The sequence below is a fragment of the Gossypium arboreum genome, chromosome 9 (assembly GCF_025698485.1).
Source record: "Gossypium arboreum isolate Shixiya-1 chromosome 9, ASM2569848v2, whole genome shotgun sequence".
NCBI lineage: Eukaryota > Viridiplantae > Streptophyta > Magnoliopsida > Malvales > Malvaceae > Gossypium > Gossypium arboreum.
In genome coordinates, this window is record NC_069078.1 from 61,429,420 (window position 1) to 61,456,490 (window position 27,071).

The 27,071-nt window shown below is 34.3% G+C and overlaps 1 protein-coding gene and 1 pseudogene across 2 annotated transcripts; both read left to right on the plus strand.

Moving 5' to 3' along the window:
• Positions 1-560: 560 nt before the first annotated feature.
• On the plus strand, positions 561-3,956 carry LOC108456126 (uncharacterized; annotated as a pseudogene).
• Positions 3,957-8,446: 4,490 nt separating this feature from the next.
• LOC108457153 (kinesin-like protein KIN-12C) lies at positions 8,447-21,732 on the plus strand. 2 transcript variants are annotated; one of them, XM_017756033.2, is made up of 34 exons: positions 8,447-9,224; positions 9,317-9,472; positions 9,580-9,663; positions 9,770-9,889; positions 9,974-10,087; positions 10,176-10,268; positions 10,373-10,533; positions 10,617-10,691; positions 11,408-11,495; positions 11,584-11,642; positions 11,734-11,797; positions 11,913-11,978; positions 12,051-12,212; positions 12,301-12,405; positions 12,538-12,773; positions 12,844-12,913; positions 12,991-13,044; positions 13,141-13,199; positions 13,647-13,713; positions 13,802-13,861; positions 14,155-16,051; positions 16,146-16,207; positions 16,345-17,637; positions 17,716-17,823; positions 18,044-18,207; positions 18,290-18,377; positions 18,501-18,575; positions 19,110-19,349; positions 19,608-19,706; positions 19,801-19,875; positions 19,957-20,015; positions 20,166-20,277; positions 21,127-21,225; positions 21,303-21,732. In XM_017756033.2, the coding sequence occupies exons 1-34, from the start codon at positions 8,724-8,726 to the stop codon at positions 21,483-21,485; spliced, it is 6,948 nt and encodes a 2,315-aa protein (XP_017611522.1). In that variant the 5' UTR covers positions 8,447-8,723; the 3' UTR covers positions 21,486-21,732. The 2 variants fall into 2 exon arrangements, with proteins under 2 accessions (XP_017611522.1, XP_017611523.1); XM_017756034.2 differs by having other exon boundaries at positions 8,449-9,224; positions 21,306-21,732.
• The last annotated feature ends 5,339 nt before the right edge of the window (positions 21,733-27,071 follow it).

Here is a 27,071-nt window from a genome sequence, read left to right on the forward strand (position 1 = left end):
AAAAAATGATATAACATGCAAAAACATTTAGGCATCGGAGGGGTTGAGACCCAAATATGAGCACTATAAACTTCGGTAATCTCTATTTTTATTAAATATGACTTCATCATTCACATCTATGATTTGTCAAATTTTAGGGCGATAAATTTTTTTTTAAAACAAATAACTTGGGTTAAGCTTATAATAATTCTGAATTTGAGATTTAATGCCCAATATTATTTTTAATAAAAATTCAACTTTTTTTATGAACCTCTCAGTTATAACCTTTAATAAAATGTTGGTCTAAACCTTTAATATATAAAAGTGGAATTTGACATGTGAAAAATAGTCTTATACTTTATATTTTAATTTACATGTTAAAAATTATTCTTATTAATTTTATTTTAATATACTAAATTTTTAATAAAATTTTTAATGAAATAATTAATTTAATTACTTTTGAAGTAAATGATAAAAATACAATTAAAGGGATCTTAGTAATATTTAACTGCTGTGTACAATATTATTACCTCTAAAATTTAATCTTAAAAGGTGTGTTGCACCAAACTACTGTTGATTCTAAATTGATTGAAATCAATCATAAGAAAGTGCGAGTGTTTTCTTTCCCACAAAATAAGAGGGAAACGGTGCAATATTTTGATTGCCCCCCGACCAGACCAGCGGACGTCAACGCTTCCACCTTCAAATCCAACATTTCTCGAAATTTCTACCCTTTTCCTTACGTTTCTCACTTCAAACCCATTAAAACCTCACCACTCTGCCATTGCCATTCATGTCCACTAATCCCACCAATGGCTTTGGAAACTGAGTCTGTCTCTCGGGACAAACTATCCCTTGCCGATACTGAGATCGATTGGGCCAGGTAAATTACAAAACACTTTCAACTATTCTCATTAATGAAACCCAAACAAAAATAAAAACTGGGTTTTCTTTTTCATCTTATATGTTGTTGTGGGTTATTCAGGTTGGACAAGACAAGATTTCATATTATTGGGGCTGTCCTGTTTACTGTACAGCAAGCATTAATACATCCAACAGCGGTTGTTAAAACAAGAATGCAGGTAGCTGATTCTCGGTTGGCTCATATGCCTGGAATGGTGGTCTTTAAGGATATATTGAGAAACGATGGTATCCCTGGGGTTTTTCGTGGTTTTGGAACTTCTGCTATTGGATCATTGCCTGGTAGGGTTCTGGCTTTGACGTCTCTTGAAATGTCGAAAGATATGATGTTGAAGTATACACAAGGTTTGAATATGCCTGAAACAACACGTATCGGTGTTGCTAATGGTGTGGCAGGCATGTTTTCGAACTTGATTTCTTCCTTGTACTTTGTGCCATTGGAAGTGGTAAGTTATTTGATCCTTTTAGGCATCAAATGAGAATATAAATTTTGACTAATTTGTGTGTTTTTGTTAATTAATGTTGCATTCCTAGATATGCCAGAGACTTATAGTGCAAGGGCTGCCTGGTGCAACATTTTACACTGACCCTTTTGATGTTGCCCGTAAAGTGATAAAAGCCGAAGGATTTCGCGGACTGTATCGAGGTTTCGGATTAACAGCTTTGACTAACTCGCCGGCAGTTGCACTTTGGTGGGGGCTTATGGTGCTGCCCAACGTATCATTTGGAGGTAAAAACTGAACATTGGAAAACAACCAGCATTAAGTTTTATATTGACTTTGTTTATGCCAACTGAAGTATTATTTTTTTGAAGTGTAACAAGTAAGTATAGTTTAAACTTTACAAACGGATTGTCCAAGTAACTATCAAGTAGAACCATACAATTACAGTAACTATCAAGTAGAACCATACAATTACAGCACAAATGGATTAAACTAGGACTAACTGGACTAAAACTCTCAAATATGATAGGGCTCAAAGATCTATGCATATAATTGCACATGGTAGGTCTCGAACTTGGATACTTAAGACTCAGACCTTCCGCCTTTGCCAACTGAGCTGAGGCCTCGTTGGCACCAACTGAAGTATTATTAAATGAACACTCGTTGTTGGAGATTATAGAGAGTATTATTAAAAGAACTGACATTAACTATTATATTGACTAGCTTATGCCGACTGAAGTATTGTTGAATGAACTCTCATTTATAGGAGCCTTGGTTATAGAGATGACTCAGAGAAGAAGCCCTCTCATATGGAGATGATGGCCGTACAGGCCACTGCAGGAATGGTTGCTGGTGCTTGTTCCTCTGTTATCACCACCCCCATTGACACTGTAAAGACACGGCTGCAGGTAACGTTTTGTCTGCTTATATTGAATTGCTACATCCTTCAAAGGGAAATTAAGAGAGATATGAACTTTGTCTATCTTGGGTATATGATGCAACTGGCTTCTTTTTATTGAAATATTATGATGATTTTGGATATCAGTTATTAGTCCATTGGCCTTTTTTCTTATATCACCTCTCCTATTGATACTGTAAAGACACTCCCACTGCAAACATTTTGTCTATTTTTATCGAATCCCTACATCCTTTAGAGGGTACTTAAGAGAGATGTGATCTTTGTCTGTCTTGGCTATATGACGCAACTGGTTTCTTTTTATTGAAATATTATGACTGATTTTAGACATCGGTTATTTGTCCTTTGGCCCTTCTCTGTCCAAGGTCATTGATGATTATGGTGTTGCAAGACCATCAGTACTGAGGACTACAAAGATACTCTTGAAAGAAGATGGGTGGTGGGGCTTCTACAGGGGGTTCGGTCCCCGGTTCCTAAATATGTCCCTTTATGGAACTACAATGATTGTTACTTATGAACTGATAAGTATGTCAACCTTCCTATCATCTCTTTTTGATTATTTCCATTCCAGAACTCGACTGCAGGCATGTGTTTTCATTTTGCACCCTTCCATGTTATAGTAATTTGAAGCAACTTCATGTTTTATTGATAGAACTTGGCATTTTGAATATAAATCTAATATGGATATTGTTTCTAGTGGGGTTACTTACAGCCCCCGGTTCCTAAATATGTCACTTTATGGAACTATAGTGACTGTTACTTGTGAACTGATAGGTATGTCAATATCCTTATTTTCAGTTTTTGATTATTAACACTCCAGAACTTGACTGCAAGCATGCATTTTTATTTTGCATCCTGTCATGTTACGGTAATATGAAGCAACTTCATGTTTTATTGATAAAAACTTGGCATTTTGAATGTCAATATATTATACATATTGTTTCTACAGGGGGTACAGTCCCCGGTTGCTAACTACATAAACTGTGTCAACTTTCTTATCATCACTTTTTGAATTTTGGCAATCCAGAACTTGATTGCATGCATGTGTTTTTGTTTTACTAACTGCCATGTTACAGTAATTTGAAGCAACTTCATGTTTTATCAATAAAAACTCGGCATTTGAATATCAGGCTGTTATTGTTCCCGAGCTCTGTCCTTTTCTTCCTTAACCAAATTAATGGAAAGAGGAAAGGATGGTGAATTTTGTTTCTTATTGTTTCGGGAGTCGTTAGTTGTAATCAGCCCGTTGAAAGCATGTTTCGGCATTGGCTAATCTGTCTGTCTCTTTGTTTTTTTTAAATGTCATTTTAGCAGAGAGGTTATCTATAAAGCACATTTGATGTTCTTCAACTGAGGAGGTACTAGTTTGATATATTTACTTCTCCAAACTCGGGGAATCTGATCCCACGGACTCCATTTTATTTAACATCAGACATGGAATCAAAGGTTGGTTTGTATTCTTTTGAATTACTTTCAATTTTTTGAGCTGACTTGTCATTGTATTGAAAAGAAAATCAAGCGGAATGGCAAATGATGGCAATACCATGAGTCTTTGGAATTTTGATGAGTTTGACAATGGAGCTCCAAATGATGCCATTAATATTATATCTGTTAGATCTAGTATTATATTTTTTTTTTTGTATATTTGTGTTTTTCGAATAAATTGGTTTAATAAAAATATTTATTGATTGCATTAATTCCTTTTATATATTTTCCTCGATTATTTTTGCATGTAAAGCAAAATGGAAGCAAATATTAGCTCATTGGTTATCTAACGTTTAACTATACTAAGTGGTATTATGTGATTGGATCGTAATACGGATACATATTTTGTATTAGTAGGTGAACTTAAACATGTCCTTAGTTTAATCGAAAATGAGCAAATCGATTGAAAAATTAATATCTTTTGAGATATTAATTATAAGGTTAAAATAAAAGTTTAAAAATTCAAGGAATTAAAATGGGGATTTTACAAAATTTAAAGTGATTGGGTGCTTGCTAGTGCTCCTAAATTTGCCTCTATGTATAAGTATCTAATTCAACATAAGTATGTGTTCTAAAGTCATGGTTGCTTGTAGGTGAAACAATAGAGTTGAGCCTCTGAACATTGGTGACGACTTCGATTTATATATCAGTTTATGAGATGATAGGAAATGCTTGTGTAAGTTAAGCTTGTTATAATAAAAACAATTCTTGTCAAAATTCACTCATGAAAAAGACATCGCAACTTAAATAATTAATCAAGGAATATCATGAAACTAGACAATTTTCTTATAAAAGAATTTTAGTCTTAATAACAAAAGGGGATATTCAAGCTATAAAATGACCGTATTAATTGTATGATGTATCTATCCATCGCTACATCGTGAGGACCCATAGCCATGTTGAGATCATCTTTGAAGCTCATCTGCCATATTGAAAGGATTCTTAACCAGGGGAGGAGTTAGGATATTTTGATTATGTGGTCAAGTTTCGAAAAAATAAAATATTTAAAAAATTATATGAATTAATGCATATGATGATTAAAATTATATTATTAGTATTAGATTAATAGTAATTTATACAAGTTAAATCTTCTACTCAATAGGGACAAATAAATTCATTTTTATGCATACTATTTTTATCACAAAAGATCTTATTTTGTAATTCTCGATGGTAGTTATGGGATAAATATAATTTCTTTCACAATAATGAAAGCTAGTTAAACATTTTTTGGTGCTATGAGAATGCACAAAATACAAAGATGCACAAAATCACATCAGTAATATACAAGATTAAACAAACAATCGAGCTTAATTTTTTCTAAGATTTGTATTAATGTTGTCTAAAAAATATAAATCGATCAAGATATCAATGATCTCATACAAAATCACTACCCCAAAATCATTCCATCAATAAAACTTAATCTTACATAAAAATCATAATTTATAACAAGTAAAGCCACAAATTTAATTTTTAGAGATGAAAGCTTGAAAAGAAAGAAAAATAGTTACCTAATTAGATAAATCTACTTAAAAAGCATTGAAAGATTGATAATCTATTTTGTAAAAATTATGGAGAAAATGTGAGAGAATAAGAAAATTTTGAGGAAAAAAACTGAAGAATGTTGAAAGAAAATAAGAAAAAATTAAAGATTTTTTATTTTAGTTGGTGCTTTTCAAATAATTTTTGTGGGTCAATAACTCAACTTACTCCTTATATTTTTTTATAAAATAATTTTTTTAAAATTTTTTATTGACCCCACAACCCAACACATGACTCCGGCACAGTTTTTAACCACGTTAATATTATCTTTGAGATCCCTTCTAAAGTTTATCTTTTATTTTGAGGAGGATCGTTATCTTTCTAAGATTATCTTGGATGTCCTCGTCATCTTAGAGATCATCTTCAGTATGTTTTTCCTTCACTCTCTCACTTATCGACATTTTTTCACTTTTGAGATCAATCACTCTCGATATTGTAGCTCAAAAACTTTTAAGTTGTTAACAAGATCATTTTTAAATTCGAATTGTTGACTTTTTATGATAAAATCAATTTAGTTAGATAAAAATAGTTTTAAGTTTAATCACAATCTTCCACTCTTTTAGCTAAAATTGCTGCTAAAGAAGGAAATTTAACTGTATAAGACGTTGAGATCATATTTTGGTGGCTTGGCAGATTCCATTTTCCAAATTGTGTAATTAAATTTGTGTGTAAAAATAGAAATTGATTGATGAAATTATAATTTTGTTTGCAAGAAGGGAAAAGAGGCGCGCCCTTTGTGATGATGAGGATGACCCACGTTTTTCAACTTTCCTACTACTCACTATAATTATTCTATCCACTCCCAATTCATTACAGTGAATTTTTTTAAATATTAACGTGTTAAGAAAAAAGTTAAATTTTTTTAAAAGAAAGTATTATATAAAATCCAAAAAATCTTAAAACCTAGAAAATTATAAAAAAATCACAATCTATTTCTGAAAATTATTAAAATTTAAAATATATGTATATAAATAAACGAAACTTCAAAAATAAATTTTAGAAATTTCATAGTATTCAAAAAAATTGTTTGTTTGGAATTTTAGGTTTTGTTAGAAATTTTAAAATTTTATGGCCTTTTTAGAAATTTGGTTTTTTTTTTGAAAATTTGGGATTTTTTTTGTAATTTTAATAGGTAAAATAACCTTGGTTGTTCTCTATTTTTAATCTGAGCAAATTGGTTCCTCTTAAAAAAATTGAACTAATTTAAGGCCATCAATATCGAAAGTGAGTAACTAATGACAATTAAGCATGATGTTAATGTCTTCAATCAATTATATGTAATTTTGATTGGTATAGCAACAAATTTAGCCTTTGATATTTACTTATTTTGTCATTTTAACCTTAATTTTAATAAATTTAATAAATTCAACCTCAACATTTATACATTTACACAAATGTTTGTGGGATAAAATTGTTAAATTATGAGCAATTTGATAAAATATGTAAAATTTGAAGGCTAAATTTGACAATTAAAAAGGACTGGTGAGGTATTTTTACCATTTTTATGAGACTTTTGATATTTTTAAGGGACTTCGAAGTTTTTTTCCAGTGGCAGCATTTGCTTGGATGGAGTATTTTTTAACAGAGAAGATATATGTTTATATGAAACTTTGATTTTGTTTCAATTGCAAAAAATTAAAGAAATAGATGCATACATTTATTTTCACATCGAATTAATGTAATTGTTAGTACATATGATATATCAATGTAAAATGATGCTAATTTGATAATGTTGTTAGTGATTTTATGATAATTGAATGAAATTAAAATTATATATATAAAATCACACAAAATCAAAGTTTATATATAACATTACACGTTAGATCAAAATTTATGTATAATTTTATATTTATCCATTTATAATAATCACACTTTAGACTCACTTATAGAATTTTTTTATCATATCAGTAGTGTATAAAATAATAATATAAAGATAATTATTTGATTAACATAAATTGAAAATTTTAATTCTAAAAAATAAAACATCGGATTTATAAAATAAATAATATATATATATATATATATATATATACCAAATAATCAATTGTTTTCAAATTCAATTAAGTATAATAATATTTTGAAAGGGTATACTCATAATTTGTTAGTACAGTAAGGCATCATCATTAACATCATCTTCAAAATTTAAACGCTAACTTTCATTCAAAATCAAAATCAAAACCAAATCGTAAGATATTGATTCCCTTTTTCATATGGTCTGATAGCATGCATGCCCCATTTGGATTTTTTTAATTTTCATTCGCTTTTACCATTTGTTTTTCACTAAAATTTATGGCCCATTTGGACCCATTCACACCAATTTAACATTCTCTTTTCAAACAAACTTCCCATTCCCAATTTTGAATTTCATTTTTGGGATAAAACAACTTTTGCGCCCTAATTTTGGTATTCTTTTCAAGTTAGTCTCTTAATTTTTTTTTGTCTACATTAATATTGAATTTGACAACTTTTTTTAATTTTTTATCCTTGTGAGTACATAACATCTGAGGTCGTGTCACGCCAAACCCTAATTTTTATATAAATTATATATTTTTAGGTTATGAACAAAATGAAAAAATTGTTTAGTTTGAAGACTAAAGTAGATAATTTTTTAAAGACTAAAAAAGTTATCAAGTTCAAGAATTAAATATTACATTATTCATTTATTTTTAAAATAAATCTATTTTTCAAGAATTAAATAGGAGTGATCATCCTAATACATAAAAATAAATTCTTCAAAATTCTAATGATTTGAGGAAAGAAAATTAGAGATATATATATCTTAGTTCAAAATTAGGCATTTTTTTCAAATGTTTTATTTTCTTTCTTACCACGCAATCTTATAAAAAAATATTTTCCTATCTCTAATTTTTAACCTCTTTAATTTTCCAATCTTTCCAATAAAGCAAAGCCTAAATGTCTCAAATTATAAAACAAAATTTTAAAATGATGCTAAACATTTGAAGTGATTTCATCAGCATAATCCATTTAATGTCGGTTTGGGTTTTACATGCTTAAAAAATATTTTTGTTTAACCTATATGTGTTAAAAAAAACTTTATAAAATCCAAACAGGCATTTAACACAATGACTGAGGGCTGCTAAGCTGAAAAAGGAATTTGATTGGTAGGATACTTTAGTTAAAGGATTCAATTGAAATATTTTGAAGTTTAATATCAATATAGAATTTAACCCATAGTTTGAGGACGTCTATGCAATTGACTCAAAATCTTTTCAATTTCAAAAAACGAGCGGCCCTTTTTTTTGTCTCCGTTTCAAGCTAAAGCAAAAGCTCAAGTTCAAGCTCAAGCAGCGTAGTCTTCTACTGTATCATTGATTATCACTGTGAATCCTAAATCCAGAGCCATGAATTCATCTTTTTATCTATTTTTGAGTGATTAAATCGTTTTCTTTTGTTGTAATTTTATCTTCCACGTTTCAACAATGTCGAGAGACGTTTCCAGCTTTGGTTTCATCTCTAAAAACGCAAACGAGAACGATTTCGAGACCTCCTCGAGTTCGGCTCATTTCCCTCCTCCAAGAACTCCGCTCAACTCAATTCCAGATCCATCACAATACCAGAAAGAATCGCGGAATCAAGACGAACAGGATGTTGTCGATTCCAAAGACAAATCGGAATCTCTCAGAGCACTTCATAAAACCCCGAGGGTTACAAATCGCCATGGGAAGTTACATTCAGAGTCCAACTCTGCTCAAAGTACTCCTTCAAGGACTGCTCCCCGGTTTTCGCTTGGCGGCGGCGCTGGACCTTGTTTTACCAGTAAAGTTACTCAAGGTTTCGGAGGAAGATGTGGATTGAGCTCCGCTTCTTCTTCAAGGGTTCCGAGAAGGGTTTCGATGATCGATGGTACCAATTTCTCGGTCGAAGCTCCACATTTCGAGCTCGTTGAGGATCCTTCCTTTTGGAGAGATCGGAATGTGCAGGTATTTGTGCATGCATCTAATTGTTGTTTAATTTGGGAATAGTACAATTTTTATTTCCATTTGTTTATTCATGTTGAGTTGTTGACTCTCAGGTGCTGATAAGAATTCGGCCACTGAGTACGATGGAGAGGGTTTCACAAGGGTACGGTCGGTGTTTGAAGCAAGAGAGCGCTCAAACTTTACTGTGGCTTGGACATGCCGAGAGCAGATTTACCTTTGACCATGTAGCTTGCGAGACCATATCGCAGGTTCCATCTTAACATAAGAACTAGTAATCTCGTTTTGCTATCTAGAAGGAGAATTATGTATAATTTGCATGCAGAGTTATGTGGATATTTTCTTGAATTTGGTGTAGGAAAAGCTGTTCAGAGTAGTTGGAGTACCCATGGTGGAGAATTGCATGTCTGGGTATAATAGCTGTATGTTTGCTTATGGTCAGGTAAGTTACTATTATTTTATTTAAAGATTTTTCATAAAGTAATTGGCATTGGGGATGAATGAAAATTGGGATTTCTATTGTGCATGCTGAAAAATTTTACCTGCAGACTGGTAGTGGCAAAACATATACTATGATGGGCGACATATATGAGGTGGAAAGTCAGCTCAGTGAAGATTGTGGACTAACTCCTCGTATATTCGAATATTTATTTTCAAGGATTAGAATGGTGAGAATGTTATTCCTGATTCTGTTAAAATTACTTTCTTTTTATACTTTTGTAGGAAATGTTTGTTGAAATTTGTATTTGTAGGAAGAAGAGAGCAGGAAGGATGAGAAATTGAGGTTCAGTTGCAAATGTTCCTTTCTAGAAATATATAATGAGCAAATAACGGATCTTCTGGACCCTTCGTCAACTAATCTGCAAGTAATTGAAATATTTTCTTATTGATTCATGTTTGAAATCCATATAAATTACACCATAATAGATCATAAAACTGATTTCCCTGCTGTAGCTCAGAGAAGACTTGAAGAAAGGCGTATATGTGGAAAACCTTATGGAGTATAATGTGCGGAATGTTGATGATGTTCTCAAGCTTCTATTGCAGGTAATAAATATATAATGGAAAATTGTACTTCTTCGCTATTTACCTTATATAGAGATTAGGACTATGAAAATAATTGCTTCTATTTTTTATTTTCCTACATACAGGGTGCTTCAAACAGAAGAATGGCAGCAACCAATATGAACAGTGAGAGCAGCCGATCCCATAGTGTTTTCACTTGTATCATCGAAAGCCATTGGGAGAAAGATTCTATGACACACTTCAGATTTGCAAGGTTAAATTTAGTGGATTTAGCTGGCTCTGAAAGGTAACATGCTCAAGGAATCCTTTTTTTTTTTTTTTTTCAATTAAGTTGTTTTGAATACCAAGATAATTGGCTTGAAAATTTAGGCAGAAGAGCTCCGGTGCAGAAGGAGATCGTCTGAAAGAAGCAGCAAACATAAACAAATCTTTGTCTACTCTTGGGTAATTAACCTCAGTTCTTTTACTCAGTATAGTTGCTCTGAAGATGTTGCAGCTTCCTAACTTATTTGTTGCAACATATTCCATGCAATGCAATGTTGTCTTTTCTACGCTTTATTTCATTCTTAGTCATTTTGGTCAGTGCGAAAAGGCATCACATTATGTGGTTCTTCTACTGCCTCTGAGGCAGCTTTAAACTAGCTTTCATGGGGACTCTTTTTGATATGGTTCTTAGGCCAGATCTTTACAACTGCCACTCATGGATGTCTTTGTACAATATAATCCCACGAAAATTATTCTGCACACTGATTTTCTTGGTGATTGAAAGCACAGTGGTATTCACAAAACATAAAACTACAATTTCCATTAGGGGACGATTCAGATTTTCACTGGTTAGCATATTCTTGACATTAGTTTTGATTGCCGAATTACCTTAAATGTATGGTAGACAGCAAGGAAGCAGTTAAGCTTCTCTCAAACACAATTTTTTACTTTTGGACAGTTGATCAATGAGTTTTCCCCAACCACCTTCTGGATTTGATCTTGACAGTAATAGTATATGTTGTATGAACGCCTAATTTTAGTATAAGATGGTTGCTTATCATGAACAAATCATATGTTCAAACTAAATCCAGAAGGGGTTATTTTATTTTATGTTTTGATGCATTCTAAACAGAAGGTGTGTTTGAAATGTATTTACTTCATGGTCTGCTGTTTAGCCTTGTAATAATGTCTCTGGTGGATCTGGCACATGGGAAACATAGACATGTTCCGTACAGAGATTCTCGGCTAACATTTCTGCTTCAGGTTAGATAATGAAAGCTCTCAATTGAGACAATTTCATTGTCTTGGTACCTTGCTTAAAGGTTTCACCTAACCATGATATGTAATGCAGGATTCCCTAGGTGGAAACTCAAAAACAACAATGATAGCAAATGTCAGCCCATCCATTTGGTCTGTTTAACAATTCATTTTTCTTTGTGATTTCATAAAACTTTTGTTGTTCAGCTTCTTACTTGACTTGGTTTTTTTTTGTTTCTTGCAGTGCTGCAAATGAAACTCTAAGCACACTGAAGTTTGCTCAGCGAGCCAAGCTTATTCAGAATAATGTATGTACTTTATATGCTTGCAACTAAAGAAATCAAAATTCCTCATATCTATTCATGTCTATCATGTAAAGTTACAAATTGTTGACGATCTTCTTAACCTTTTTATTTTTTCCAGGCAAAAGTGAATGAAGATGCTTCTGGTGATGTTAATGCACTGCAGCAACAAATCGAACAACTAAAGGTATGGACTAGCTGCAGTTGTCTTCCTCAATGCTCTAAAATTGTGAACCTGAATTGTTTACCATCTCAATAGGGCCAGTTGTCCTCCTTGTTGAAGCATCATAACTTCCCAAACTCTCCAAATAGCTGTGTGCCAAGTTATGAAGAACTGAAAATAGGAGACTACTCGAGGAAAAATGAATACACTAGTGAAAAGGTTGCAGATTGTAAGATACAAAACATCAATAGTAACAAGGTCACCTTTTATGGCCATTTTATTAACTTATGTTTGTGAGGGTAATATGAGAATTTGGTAGTTAATCATTGCTAATAAAGTCTAGCAGATGAGACGCATGGAGGCTACTTTAGCTGGTTCCTTGAGGAGAGAAAAGATGGCAGAAACTGCAAACCAGAAATTAGAGGCAGAAATTGAGCAAATGAACCGCTTGGTATGTCTAAGGATCAATTCTTAATTCTTTATATGGGATGGACTTCAAGAATTCTTTTATCAGTTCTGGTAAAGCAGTAACAATAAGAACTGTCTATATGGGGTTACTGAACACTCAAGTCGTTTCCGACAGGTTTGCCAAAAGGAAGAAGATGTTCAGCGTACTAAAATGATGCTTAGGTTTCGGGAGGAGAAGATAAAAAATCTTGAATCGTTGACAACTGGTCTTGTATCAACTGAGGAGTATCTCATGGAGGAAAATCAAGCTTTGAAGGCAGAAATTCAATTGCTTCGGACAAAGATTGACAGAAATCCAGAATTGACACGTTTTGCTTTAGAGAATATTAGACTTATTGAACAGCTGCAAATGTAAACCTCTTATTGTCACTCTGTCCCCTCTTTTTATTCCAGTGACTGACTTTACATATTTTTATGCCAGATTTCAAAATTTTTATGAGCAAGGAGAGCGAGAAATATTGCTGGGTGAAATTTCAGAACTGCGGGACGAGGTTTGGGCAGTGTAATTTTATTGAAAATTTGATTTCGGGCTGTTGAAAACAGACTGAAACTTTTTCTTGACATGCAGCTTCAGGAAGTTCTTGAAGGAAAGAACAGATTCTCCTCTAGATATGAGAATCAGGTTGGAATGCACTATCATATTATTTATGTTATGAATGGTACTACTGGTCTGTACTTTATCTTTTATAATTCCAAAATGATGATGCATGAATCACAGGATGGGAACACTGTGAAGGAGTTGGAAGATTGCAGGAATATGAATTCCAAGTTGATGAGGTATTTAATAAATTAATTCACTTTATTCTAGGTGTTGCTTTTTGGTTTGCAGTGCATGTGTCGGATTTTATTTTCTACTTGGCTCCTACTGGATTGAAAATGAAGCCTTTGGCAGCAACACTAATTTTATGTTCATGATATTTGAAAATGAAAAGGTTGAAAAGGAAAGGAAACAAATTACTTGTGGTTTTATCAGTTGAGCATGTGCAAATGGTACTCTTTTTAATGACTATTTGGGCATATGAGTTGTATCCCTTTATATGATTTATGCAAGGTGGACCAATTGCCTCAACTTGTATCTACAGTTTTCACAGTGTTCTTTCTCTTCTATTTACTCTTTCTTATGAATTGAGTGGTGGCCTAAAATATGGCTTCTATTTGTCTTTTCTTTGAAGAAGTATTTCCTACTCTGTTGCATGGAATCTCAATAAAGGTTTTTGTCTTCAGGGAAGTAGAAGAGTTACAAATGGAACTGAGTAAATACTTGAACTGTAGTCATGGAGCATTTGATTCTGTAAGAACACCTATGAACTAGTGAATGAAGGGTTGAGATAGGTTAATGTATGTCCTAAGGTGGCTTATACAAGTTCCATCCTTTATAGGTTGGTGGTTTTCCCTCCAAGGATCACAAGGAATGCAGGCAAACAAATAAATGTTCATTGGTAAGAAAAATCCAGTTTTCTATTGCTCCATGTTAATTTATTAATGGTATATTTTGTTGCAAAATAGGTATCTTGCTATTGTATTTAGGTTCTGTTTCCTTCAGAGCTTAAGGTTATTCATACTGGTAGATGCATTAAAGAGAAAGGCCACAATAAGTTCTGTGTAAAGGAAAATCTGTACTCAGATGTAGAAGCATACACCAACATGAACAACAGAAGCATATAGATATGTATTATAAGTAACAAAATTTTTAACATTTAATATTTCTTTTCGAATGGAAACTATCTTACAGGTTGAAATTATATCAGTCCATAGTGACTCTGGAGATGAGGTAGCATCCTGTTCAAGGGAGAATGATGTGGCGTTAGAAAATCAAAATGAGCAGAGTGTAAGTGTTGCTTCAGTTATGCAGCATAGTGCCACTGAAAAGGAGTTGATAGAAGCAAGATTGTTACTTAAGGCAATGGAAGCTGAGCATATCCATCTATTTAATGAGCTGCAGCATCTCCAGGAAGAGAACAGAAGATACATGGAAATGATAAGCAATGAAGGCAAGCTGGAAATTGAATCTGTTCATAAACTTAAAATTCATTGCCTTGAGCAAGATCACTTAGCATCTAAAAAGGAAGGCCAGATCATGGAGAGTGAACTAATTAATGTAAAGGGTTTACACGACAAGTTGGATATATTGACTAAAGACTTGGAGAATGCCAAATTACTTAATTGTCAATATCAACAGGTTCAAGCATCACAATTATCTTGTCAGCATGAGGCTGATTTAGTCCATGAACAGGTTGAAATGGAAACAGCTAGGACAATCCTTCATTTGCAGGAAGAGGTTGCTGCACTTCAGTTAGAACTTAATTCCATTACTCAAGAAAATACAAGGCTAAGAGATACTATCACGGCTAAAGAGGAAGAAATGAAGTCAATTTGTGCCGATTGGGAAAGGGCAACTCTAGAACTCACTAGCTTCCTTCTAGACGGTTCTAAATCCCTCAAAGATGCCTCTCGGCTGGTAGAAAACATTTCTTGTTCATTTCCTCAAATTAATGTTTGGGTTGGTGAAAATGTTGAGAGGGCTGCAAGAGTTTGCATTGAAAAAGAAGAAAGAATTCTACTTCTGCAGAGAAGCTTGGAAGACGCACAGAGAATGATAATGGAAATGGAGATGAAGTTAAGTTCCTTGAAGGGAGCAACAATTGCTTTTAATGAGTTTCAGGATTCAGGTACTGATGTGGAAACAGAAGAGGCAGCCCATTTAAGCATCTTATTTAACGATGAGACAGATTTGCAAAAAGTTCTAGCAAATGAACTCAAAGTTAAGGAGGATCAGCTTATCATGGCAGAAAAAAGGGCCAATGCTGCTTTCTTGATTGCAAAATGGCTTGTAGATTGTGACAAGGTTGCTTATGGAGATCATGCTGAGATGGACATTCCAGTAGCCACTTCTGAGGGAATGCAAAGCAATGTAATGGCAGGAATGATGGCTCATATGAAGTTTCCAACAACAGATAATCTTAAGGCTCAAGTGGAGTTGGCAAAGTTAGTAATATTGGAGTCTGAGAATGTTATCAATACATCTTATGACGATGCAGAAGCCCATTTATCCACCCTCAAAACAGACATTTCTGAAACTTGTTCAGTTTTTAAGGAGTCACTTCAGGATTTGCAGAGAGAAATTCTTGACATAAAAGAGAACTGTAAAGGTTTTCAGACTTCTAGAACCGAATTGCAATCAGTGGCAGCAGCTAAGTCTTTGAAGTCTCACCTTCTTGATCAAATAAAATGTGAAATTGCTGATGCAAATCAAAGTCTTAAATCAATTAAAGATTGCATTAAAACAAAAGCTAGTATGCCTGTCCACCTGCCAGATGACGAAGATGCGATTGAAAAGTCCAGTTGGAGTTCTCTTTCTTTAACATCAAGCTCTGATTATTCAATAGAAAGTATTGCTTCTGGAAACAATTTGATTGGATCACACTGTTCTGTGAAGATGACTGAGGTGGTGGATGATACAAAACTTGAAGAAGTCTCACTTCAATCTGATTCAGGATTCTCAGAAAGTTCAGGCAAATTTGGCCTAAGAAACGAGTTGTGGATGCAATTGGATGTTTTCCATAAATTATACGTTTGGTTAACAACAATCCTCAATGAGAGTGATATTGGAGAACATTCTCATACTGAAGGTACAAATTTATCTGGATTTTATGTATGTAAAAGAAAAAACTTAATGGAATAAATATATACCTGAATTTAAACTAACAAACTTAATGATGGCAGAGCTTCTTTCCTTGGGGTTGACAATGGAGATTTATGATGCAGCATCCCAGAATAATATAGAGGTATGCTTTACTAAACATTTTTTTGTTCCAATGGGAAAACCGTTGCATACGAAATGTCTTCATTAACTAAACATTATACTTTTTAAAACACGTGAAAATTTTATCTTTAATTTTAGGCAATGTTTTCTGATATGCAGGCACTTCCTGATGATACTAGTCCTGCCAAAAGTTTCTTTAAAAAATTTGAGGAAGCCCATGCTACCATGAAGGAAGCTGATTATGCATTAAAAGCACTGCTGAAAGCAAATGAAAATGCACAAGTTTTGAATAATATATGGAAGCAAGCGAGTGAAGAATTGATGGTAGAGAAATCAAACTTGATTGATGAACTTGAAAAGCTCAGATACTCGATCAGTTTGAAAGAAAGAGAGAATGAATTGTTGCAGGATCAAATACATTATACTTTGGTTGAAACAGCTGACTCAATATCTTTGCTTGATGGGTGTTTCAAGCAAATGCAAAGACAAATTGAGGACAAGTTTAAGGTTTTATACTCTGATGCCTTATCTATGAGTCAGGAGATGCTTTTCACGATTTGCAACTCAAGATCATCACTAGAAGATATTTGTTCTGAGGCGATAAAGAAAGAACTCTCTCTATTTGTTTTGTATCACTGCCATTTTGGAGACTTTGTCCACAAAACTTTAAACTTGAGCAGTGAATTATATTCTCATCCATCGCAAAGACCAGAACTTCACTCTGTTATAAATACTTTAGTAAAGAGTCCCTCCATTAGTCAAGGTGAAAATGTGGATCATCCTAAGAAAAGTACAGAGGGTGAAGATGGACGTAAGCAACTTAAACATTTAGAAGATCAAGATCAAGATCTCTCACAGAATGATTTGATATATGAAAATTTCTCTCTGAAGAAAGAATTGAAAAGGAAAGAAGATTTGTTGGAGGGTTTGCTTTTTGATCTTCACTTGTTGCAAGAATCAGCCTCCAATAGCCAGGAAATCAAAGATGAAAGTGAAAAGTTAATGTTGGGTTTGAAGGAAGTTTGCCATGAGCTAGAGATAAAAACAAATGAAGCTGATGACTTGTTGGTTCAGCACAGCAAACTTGAAAATCGTCTAAGTGATGCTGAAAATGCTCTGGAGCAGGCTAAACAAACAATAGATTCTCTCTTAGATGAAAATGCTGAGATGAGAATGCTTTTAGAAGACCTCTATCACAAGAAATCTGAGGCTGAAGAAGGACTGGAAGAACAGAAGGAGGTGGTGAAAGAATTGGAAAAAGAAATTCTTCATTTGAATTATTCATTGGAAAAGGACTTACTGTCATCCATTAAAGGCATTGAAGAGGACTTGAGAAAGGTCACTAGCGACAGAGATGAGCTCCGTGAAGAAATTTTCTCTCTAAATGATCAGCTTGAGATGGTCCGTGCACTGGCGGATGAAAATGAAGCTATCGCAGTTGAAGCTCGTCAGGTACATATTAGTTTATCATCTTATCAAATAATATAGGCAGTGTTCCTTATAGTTACCTTGGATTTTTCTTTTCTATAGGAGTCAGAAGCAAGTAAAATATATTCTGAACAAAAGGAGGAGGAGGTCAAGATCCTTGAGCATTCTGTTGAGGAACTTGAATCTACTGTAAATGTATTGGAGAAAAAGGTTAGGAATTTTTCACCTCTATATGAACTGACATTTCTGAATTAATAGGGATCAGATATTATATTGTCACTTAAGTATTTTCTTCCTTATAGCAAGTATGCAACTTGGCTTTGTAATAATCGTGTTCCATTTTGTTCCCTTAATGCCTTCTGCTGTCTTGGTTACTAAATAATCTTTTCCTACTGTAACTGAAAGGTCTGACTTGTTGCCTTACTCATAGGTATATGAATTGGATGAGGAGGTAGAGAGGCATCGGTTCATCAGAATTTCATTGGAGCATGAACTCCAATTTCTTAGAGATAGATTATCAAAAGTAGATAGCTTTGTTGATGTTGTGCATTCAGTCAACTCAAACGCTGAACAAACTAAAGATCTTTTTCCTAGGTCAAGACCACTATATGCTTTTTCATTGTGATTCGGGTTCTGCTGCTTTTCTTTAGTGATTCAGGAAAAGGTTTTGATGCAGGAAAATGCATGATAAGTTGCTCCAACTCCATGAGGCACACGATCAGATAAGGATTCTAGAGAGGGAAAAAGAAGAGCTGAGTATAGAGGTGGATTCCTATTTACTTCCTATTGACTGCATTCCAATTGGATAAGTTTCTGAAAAGTAGAACATTAATTACAATTCATCCCCTTTTATTGTATTTTAATGGACTTTTTGAATTGTGTTGTAGATCAAACAATGCAAAGAGTACATCTCGGAAATTTTATTACATTCTGAAGCCCAGGCATCACAGTACCAACAGAAGGTATCACTTATACTCTTTGCTGTGAACACTAGTGTTTACAAATTGTATTGTGCCAGTTTGTATTATGCATAAGATTCTAAAGCAGGAGTCCACTTAGATAATTAATTCTGTGAGATTTTAAAGTGTTTACTTGGGATCTTTCATTCCTTAATATCATAATACTTGAGCAATTTGGAAATAGGAAATGCCGTATCATAAATTTCTATTAACCTCTCTCCACCGGAAAGAAAGGGATTATGACCTTTCAAAGGGGTAGAACACTTTCCTGATATTTGGCACCAGTCTAATTCTCAAAACATATCATGCTTACAAGCCCAATACTTTTACGTCCTATCATCAATAAGAATTGCCATAACAAAAAAGAAAAACAACACCTGTTGCCTCATTTGCTTTAGACAAAATGTAATAACAGCCTCCTATTCTTATAAGTACTGTTAATCCTTATTGTCTTCTCCCTTCTTTTCTAATTATAGAATGTCTTCCATGTCAAACTTGTTATACTGCATCTTTTTCACCTTTTTTTTTCGGTAACAGTACAAGACGTTGGAAGCCATGATTCGTGAATTGAAAACAGACTTGCCAACTTCAACCTCAACAGTACCAATATCGGACAAAAATGAGAAGACATCAACAAGAAGCAGGGGTTCAAGCTCACCATTCCGGTGCATTTCAAGTTTGGTACAACAAATGAATTCGGAGAAGGATCAAGAATTATCAAATGCCAGACTTCGTATTGAAGAACTGGAAGCACTGTCAGCTAGTCGGCAAAAAGAGGTATTCTCATTTTGTGCCTTTTAAGGAGACTTTCTGACCCTATCATTGATGTACAGTGAGAAATAACATGTTTATGTCTACTTCAATCTTGCTAGCAATGTTGTCTTACACCGGTCTAGTCATTACTTCTATGGCATCTTTCCTTCTCACATCATGTGAAACAGGTGGCTAAGCCCACTTGCATACATCTTTCTCTGCTGGTAGTTGGATTACTTGTGACTAATCATTAAGTTTCTAACTTGTTCTTTACTGAATCAGATATATATGCTAAACGCTAGGCTAGCTGCAGCTGAAAGCATGACCCATGATGTCATCAGGGATTTACTTGGTGTCAAATTGGACATGACTAATTATGCGGTAAGACTCAGAAACTCTGATTACTGCCTAATTAAACATGAATATTTCAAGGCATATTGCTCATTTAAGTATTATACTTGCCTGCATGTTCCAGAACTTAATAGATCAGCACCAGGTTCAAATATTGTTGAAGGAGGCTAATCAGCAAGCAGAAGAGTTCCTTGCAAAGGTATGCATGATTGAAAGTTATTCATAATTTTTCTGACTATACTTAGTAGTCTTAACGTAAATTTCATTTCATTTTTTTTAGGAGCAAGAAATTCTCAACTTAAGAAAGCTGGTCACTAATCTCATGGAGGAAAAAGAGAGGTTAGACTCCCCTTTTTTATGAGTAAAAGCACTATGTACAAGAGTAGAAAAATTGAAATGGTTGTGAAAAGATTATATTTTTGAAGATCTGCATCAGCTCTTTATGGATTGTCTCTTAATGTGTTGTTGAATATGTATTTTGTGCTTCAGTTGCTTGCATGAAATAAATAAGAAAGATGCAGATATACTCAATGCACAACTGACTTTAGAGCAACTTCAACAAAGGGATCAGTTGCTTTCTGCACAGAATGAAATGTTAAAGGTAATTTCAGTCAAATTATACTCGACTAAGGATTTAGTCCTATACTTTGATTTGACATGTTTTGGTACTCTTATTATTATTAGGTTAAAATATGCTATAGTTCCCTGTACTCTTTGTAAATTTGAAATTAGTCCTCTTACTTCTATTTCAAGGAATTTCAGTCAAATTATACTCGACTAAGGATTTAATCCTATACTTTGATTTGACATATTTTGGTACTCTTATTATTATTAGGTTAAAATATGCTATAGGTCCCTGTACTCTTTGTAAATTTGAAATTAGTCCTCTTACTTCTATTTCAAGGAATTTAGTTCTACTTTTTGGATTTAAAAATACAAGTCCAATTGTTAAAACTATTAAAATTTTTCTGTTAAATTCAGGTTCGTTATGTCTTTTCTTTTGTTACATGACTATCAAGCAAGTATTTTTATATTTCAAAATGTCAAATCAGCAAATTTAATTGAAGAACTTTAATGGAATTAGCAATTGGACTTGAATTTTGAAATCTGAAAAATAAATGAATAAATTTCTAGAAATAAAAGTAGAGGGACTAAATTTCAAATATACAAAAGAGTACTGAGACTCTGAGCATATTTTAACCTTGTTATTATTAATGATATTTAGTCGGGTAATGTACAATGTGTTGTAAGACATTTCATATTAGGACGTTGAGTTAATTTTTTTAATTATGAAAAATAACTATTTTAATAACCATAATAGTAGGAGGCAAATTAGGCCAAATTATTAAATCCCCAAATTGAGTATAATAGAGGAAGTAAACCGTCATTTGAGCAGTAATTTCTGATGATGTTTAAGTTTGTAATCAAGTTCTACTGTTTCTCCCCGCAGATGGATAAGAGCAATTTGATAAAGAAGGTTGCAGAATTGGATGATTTGATAACAACATCAAGTAAAGAGAAGCAAATAAACCAGACATTACAGATTAAGGTTTGAGCTTTTGTATCATCAGTGCAAGTTTTTACTGCTTATAAATGTTAAAAGACTTAAAAAGACCCCATTTATAGCAGGAGAATGGTTCATTAAACCTTGGAAGTGTCAATTTGAACAATAAGAGGCTACCACATTCTGAAAGGCTTGTTTCTCGAATGAGTAATGAAATGGGTCAATTTCGTAAAACTAATGGACGGCTTCAACATCATGATAAAACATGTGGATCATCACAAGGGTTTGATGCAAAATATAGGTAGGTAAGTGGTTGTGTTGGGTTTTGTCAGATTTTTATGATGAGAATTTAATTTGTGATTTTGGTTAATAGAAGGATTAGATCAATGTGCGTTAACATTGTGTGATTACATCAATTTGTTCTTTCCTGGGAAAAATCTACATTATATATTTGTATCGTTATTCCCTTTATTTATCTTTCCTGGGAAAATTCCACGGAGAGAGAGATTCATGTAAATTTAGTGAAGCCTTTGATTTTATTGTGTAAATAAATTTCGTTTTGTTTTGTTTGGATTGGATTTTTATCGCTCTGAATATTATGGACTGAAATGTTTGGTTTGCCTTTTTTTTTCTTTTTTTAAAATTTAAATTAGTTTCAATATTTAAATTAATTTTTATAAATTTTAAATTGAAGGTTTATATTTCAATCATCATTTATTAGCATTTATGGATTTTTTATTTTTATGATTCTTTTGTCAAGTATTTTTGAAATTTTAATTTTTTTAAAAAGATTAATTTGAATTGAAATTAATTGTTTTACTGATTCCATTATTGGTCTGGTTTTTAAAATATTTAATATTTTTAAATTTTTAAATTTTTAAAAATTTTAACTTTGAATTAGGAATTGGTGGTCCGACTAATTTGATTATATTAAAAATAGGTACTAATTATTACTATTTATACTTATAATATATTAAAATTTGATTAAATTGATGCCACTAATAACTAAGTCTATTTAATTATTAAATTATCAAAATTCATTTCAAAATATATGTGAACTCAAATATCATAAGTTTTGTTATTTTAATTTCACTAAGTTATATTTAATTTTTATATAATTTCTTCTATAAATTTTGTTGGAATTCCTTAAATTAAGCGATTTTTACTTTAGTTCTAGGAATTTCTTTGTACTATTAGTCATAATCTAACTACTATTTTTAGGAATAGACTAATTTTTATAGATTATTTCCTTTTTATTTCTCCTGCTATTCTTTAAAAGGATGTATTCAGATTAGAAGAAATAAGAATTATTATTCTTCTTAAATTTGTTCATGGTATCAGAGCATTTGGAATCCAGTTGATCCTACTCTTTCTTCTCTTTTCTTGTTCTGTTTTCTCTGTTAGAAACCTTACTCCTATGGGTGACACTAAAAATTTCTCTGAGACTGAAATCTCACAAATAACTCAAAATCACAGCTAAGGAATCCCACAAGGTGACCTTAACTCTTCTCTTATAATCACAAATCATCAATTAGATGTAAAAAATTTCCTGCAATGGTCACAATCTGTCTTTATGGTTCTTCGTGGCCCAGGAAAAATTGGGTATATTAATGGACAAATTCCTCGACCAGCATCAACAGACTCTGGTTATACGACTTGGGAGTTTAATAACTCAATAGTTATGGCTTGGCTTATAAATTCGATGGAAGGTCATATAAGCCGAACGTATCTTTTTTTCAAAACTGCCAAAGGAATGTGAGATGCAATCAAGAAGAATTACTCGGATCTTGGAAATGCTTCCCAAGTATTCGAGATCAAATTAAAGTTGAAAGATATTCGACAAGAAACACTTGAAGTCACTCAATATTACAACAACCTAAAGATCTTATGGCAGGAGTTAGACATGTATTATGAAGCTGATTAGGGCGAGGGCTCGGAACATACCAAGTTTATGGATCATCTTAACAAAGAGCGTCTCTATGAGTTCCTAGCGGGACTAAATCGTGATCTTGATAAGGTCCGAGGACGAATACTAGGCAGAACCACACTGCCAACCATAGGAGAAGCATTTGCTGAAGGGAAGAGACACGGCATCTTATTATGTTGGGAGACACAAGAGAACTAAAACCATTGACCATAGCTAGTCATCGTCCTTCTGAGAACTCTGCCCTTATTTCAAGAGGCCCACAATCTTAACGGTTCAAAGATAAAATTGATTCTGGTTCAAATAGGCCAAGGTGTAGCCACTGTAATCGGGTTGGGCATACCAAGGAGAAATGCTTCAAACTCCATGGCTATCCTGAAAAAAAATAAGGAAAAAACTCAGGGGCTTCGTGTATACTCTCGGAGACATCAGCTGCTCGAGACCGAAACAGCAGTGCCAATCCCATCTTTACCCAAGGACTGTCCTAAGGAAGAAGTTTCACCTTCTTCATCTTCCATCTATCTTACAATTCCAGTAAGAAAAGGTACTAGGAGCTGCACTCAATATCCCATTTCTCGGTTTGTATCCTAGGGAAACTTGTTTAAATCCTACAATGCCTTTGTTTCTAATATTGACTCTATAGAAACTCCAAAGAACATAAAAAAGGCTCTTAAGTCAACCAAATGGGAGCAACCTGTGTTGGAAGAAATAAAGGCTCTTGAAGACAATGGAACTTGGGAAATATCTACCTACTGGGAAGAAGACCGTGGGTTGTAAGTGGATTTTTACCACAAAATTTAAACCAGATGGGAGCATTGATCGATACAAGGCTAAACTTGTGGCCAGGGGTTTCACTCAAACATATGGGTTGGATTATGAGGAAACATTTGCACCAGTGGCCAAACTGAATACTATTCGAGTGCTTCTCTTAATTACTGTTAACTTAGAATGGCCTTTGATCGAATTGGATGTAAAGAACGCTTTTCTCAATAGAGAATTAAACGAAGAAGTCTACATGGATTTTTTGCCTGGATTCGAAGGAAGCAAGGGCCAAGTATGCAAGTTGAAGAAGTCCTTGTATAGACTAAAGCAATCCCTTAGGGCTTGGTTTAATCGTTTTGCCAAAGCCATGACTAGTAGACATTATACTCAAGGTCAAGTTGATCACACCTTATTCTACAAACACTCGGATAATGGGAAGTGTTGTATTCTCATTGTCTATGTAAATGACATAATATTGACAGGGGATGATTCTATTGAAATTGAAAGACTAAAAGAGTTCTTAAGTCTTGAATTTCAACTTAAAGACTTGGGGAATCTTCAATATTTTCTTCGAATGGAGATAGCAAGGTCAAAGGCCGGTATTTCAATCTATCAAAGAAAGTATGTTCTTGATCTACTTTTCGAAGTCGGATTGTTGGGTTGCAAACCACCGAGACTCCTATGGAACCCAACCTTAAATTAGGAACTGATAAGGATAGAGAAGAAGTAGACAGGGGGAGATATCAACTGTTAGTGGGAAAACTTATCTATCTTTCTTACACTCGTCCAGGCATAGCTTTTGGAGTAAGTGTTATTAGTCAATTTATGCATGCTCCTAGGGAGAAACATTTGGAAGCGCCTCTGAGGATATTGAGATACTTAAAAGGGACTCTGGTAAGGGGTTGCATTTCAAGAAAGATGTAAATCGAAGCATAGAAGTCTACATCGATGCTGATAGGCGAGGCGATTAATGACAGTGCTCCACTGGCCATTTCGCACTATGTTTGGGGTAATCTCGTGACATGGAGGAGTAAAAGCGATCTGTTGTGGCACGCAGCAATCTTTGAAGTGAATATCGAGCTTTTTCCCACGATATATGTGAAGGAATATAGTTACAACGGCTAATGGGAGAACTAAAATTATCCTATACAAAACCTATAACATTATACTGTGACAACTAAGCATCAGTTAGCATAGCTCATAACCTTGTACAACATGACCGTACCAAGCATGTGGAAATAAATCGCCACTTTATTACGGAGAAAATTAACAAAGGGGAAGTTTGTGTTTCATATCTACTTACAAGACAACAAGTAGCAGACGTGTTAACCAAAAGCTTGAGCAAAAAAATGTTCAACGAAATTATGGGCAAGCTGGGTTTGATTAATATCTATACTCTAGTGTCACGGGCCAGAGTTCAAAGCCCGTGACCATTGAACCAAATGCATCCGATAGAGGTCTATTACTTAGATGGGGATCATTTGGCCCACGTGAGCTGGCCCGATTCAAGGAACTATTGGAGAAGCTTGTCGGATCAAAGTCTGGTTGGCCCGATCGGACTGGCCCGTTGCTTGAAGAGATTGAAGGTCCATTTACAAATATGGAAACATGATATGATATTATAATCTTAGAGATCTTAGATATGATATGGAATCTTATAAGATATTATTTTATAAGATTACATATCTTATCTAAGATATGTAATCTTAGAAGATATGATATTATATTTGGTAGTAGGTAACCTTTAATCTCGTCCGTCGATGTAATTGTATCTTGACCGTCGGTTTTGGGGGAGCTCAAGTATAAATAGAGAACCTCCCCCTCATTTGTACACACTCCATTCATTGTTTCATTATTCTTTGTGAATAAGAGAATAGAGAGCATTTACTCAAACACTTTGTGTGCGTCCTTTCTGTTGTTCTTATAAGCTTCTTTTGGCGTAAGTAAGTCTTCCATTTGTCGAGTTAGTGCCTTGGAGGAGTTCTTAAGGAATCCTCATTCGAGTAAAGGTGACTTGGGCGAGTTTGGACTAGCGAATCGCCTAAGGCCGCACGGATTGCGAGACTAAAGGTCTAGCCCCGTGACAAGTGGTACCAGAGCTAGAGTTTGAACCAAGAAGTATTCGATTTGTTGGATCAAAGGCCTTTGTTGGGATGTCGAAAGAAGAGTTCGAACAAATACGGGCGAGAAAGTCTTTGAGGAGATCTTTGTCGGAGAGAGGTACGCGTGGGTAAACTTGAGGAGTCTATGGAAGCCGTTAAAGAGTCTGACAATGCTCGTGGGGAAAGTATTGAAGACATAAAGGATCAGTTCAGAGACTTTGTGACCACGTGTCTAACTTCCCAAAGGGATAACGTGCAAGAGTTGCTAGATTCCCAAAGGAAGAAGCTGACAGAGAAGAACAATGCTCTCGAAGCCATGGTGAAGGCTTTGAAGGAGGAAACAATGGCATGACAACGACTTTAAGCACAAGAATAGAGGAGCTCGAGGAGAGGCGGCCTTGTGTCGGCGGCGGTGGAAGAAGGAGTGTCGAGTCAGACTCGATGGCGAGTGTGTCCGGAACCGAAAGAGTTTGGGGACAAGGTCTGCATGTGATGTGGACAATTTCTTGTGGAGGATGGAAAACTACTTCGTGCCAAAGGCATCGTGGATGATGCGGATAAGGTACAAAGCGCTTCATTATTTCTTATTGATATTGCGCTTTTATGGTGGCGAGGTAGGACCACGGATGAAAGGCAATGTGAGATTGGAACATGGGAGAAGTTCCAATGCGAGTTGAAGGACAGTTTACCCGAGTTTGCCGAGGAAGAAGCTCGGGCAAAGTTGCAAGGAATAATACAACGGGCACAGTGGGGAGTATGTTTGTGAGTTCAAGGAACTCATTCTCCAAAGTTCGGATATGATGAGAGAGAAGCAATGCTTGCTTTTCAAGAGGATTGAAGCCGTGGGTCGAGACGGAGGTGGAACAAAGAGGTGTCCAAAAGTCGGAAGCCATGAAGGTAGTGGTATCCGTGGTTAAGCTTGGTCTAGAGAAAGACAAGCTTGGATCTTCAAGTCCAGGAAAGGGCGTATGTGAAGAGAATCACAAGGAAGATACGGATGAGTATGGCAATGGCAGCGGTGACAATTGTGGTAATGGGAAACCACGAGTTGGGAAGAAAAAACCCAAGAAGAGAAGGGACAAGCTGAAATGCTCTCTGCGACG

Coding starts and splice junctions, on each gene's coding strand:
- LOC108457153 (XM_017756033.2), top strand. CDS start 8,724: ATGTCGAGAGACGTTTCCAGCTTTGGTTTCATCTCTAAAAACGCAAAC. Junction 11,643..11,733: donor AATGTCAGCCCATCCATTTG/GTCTGTTTAACA, acceptor TGTTTCTTGCAG/TGCTGCAAATGAAACTCTAA. Junction 20,278..21,126: donor CACAGAATGAAATGTTAAAG/GTAATTTCAGTC, acceptor TTCTCCCCGCAG/ATGGATAAGAGCAATTTGAT.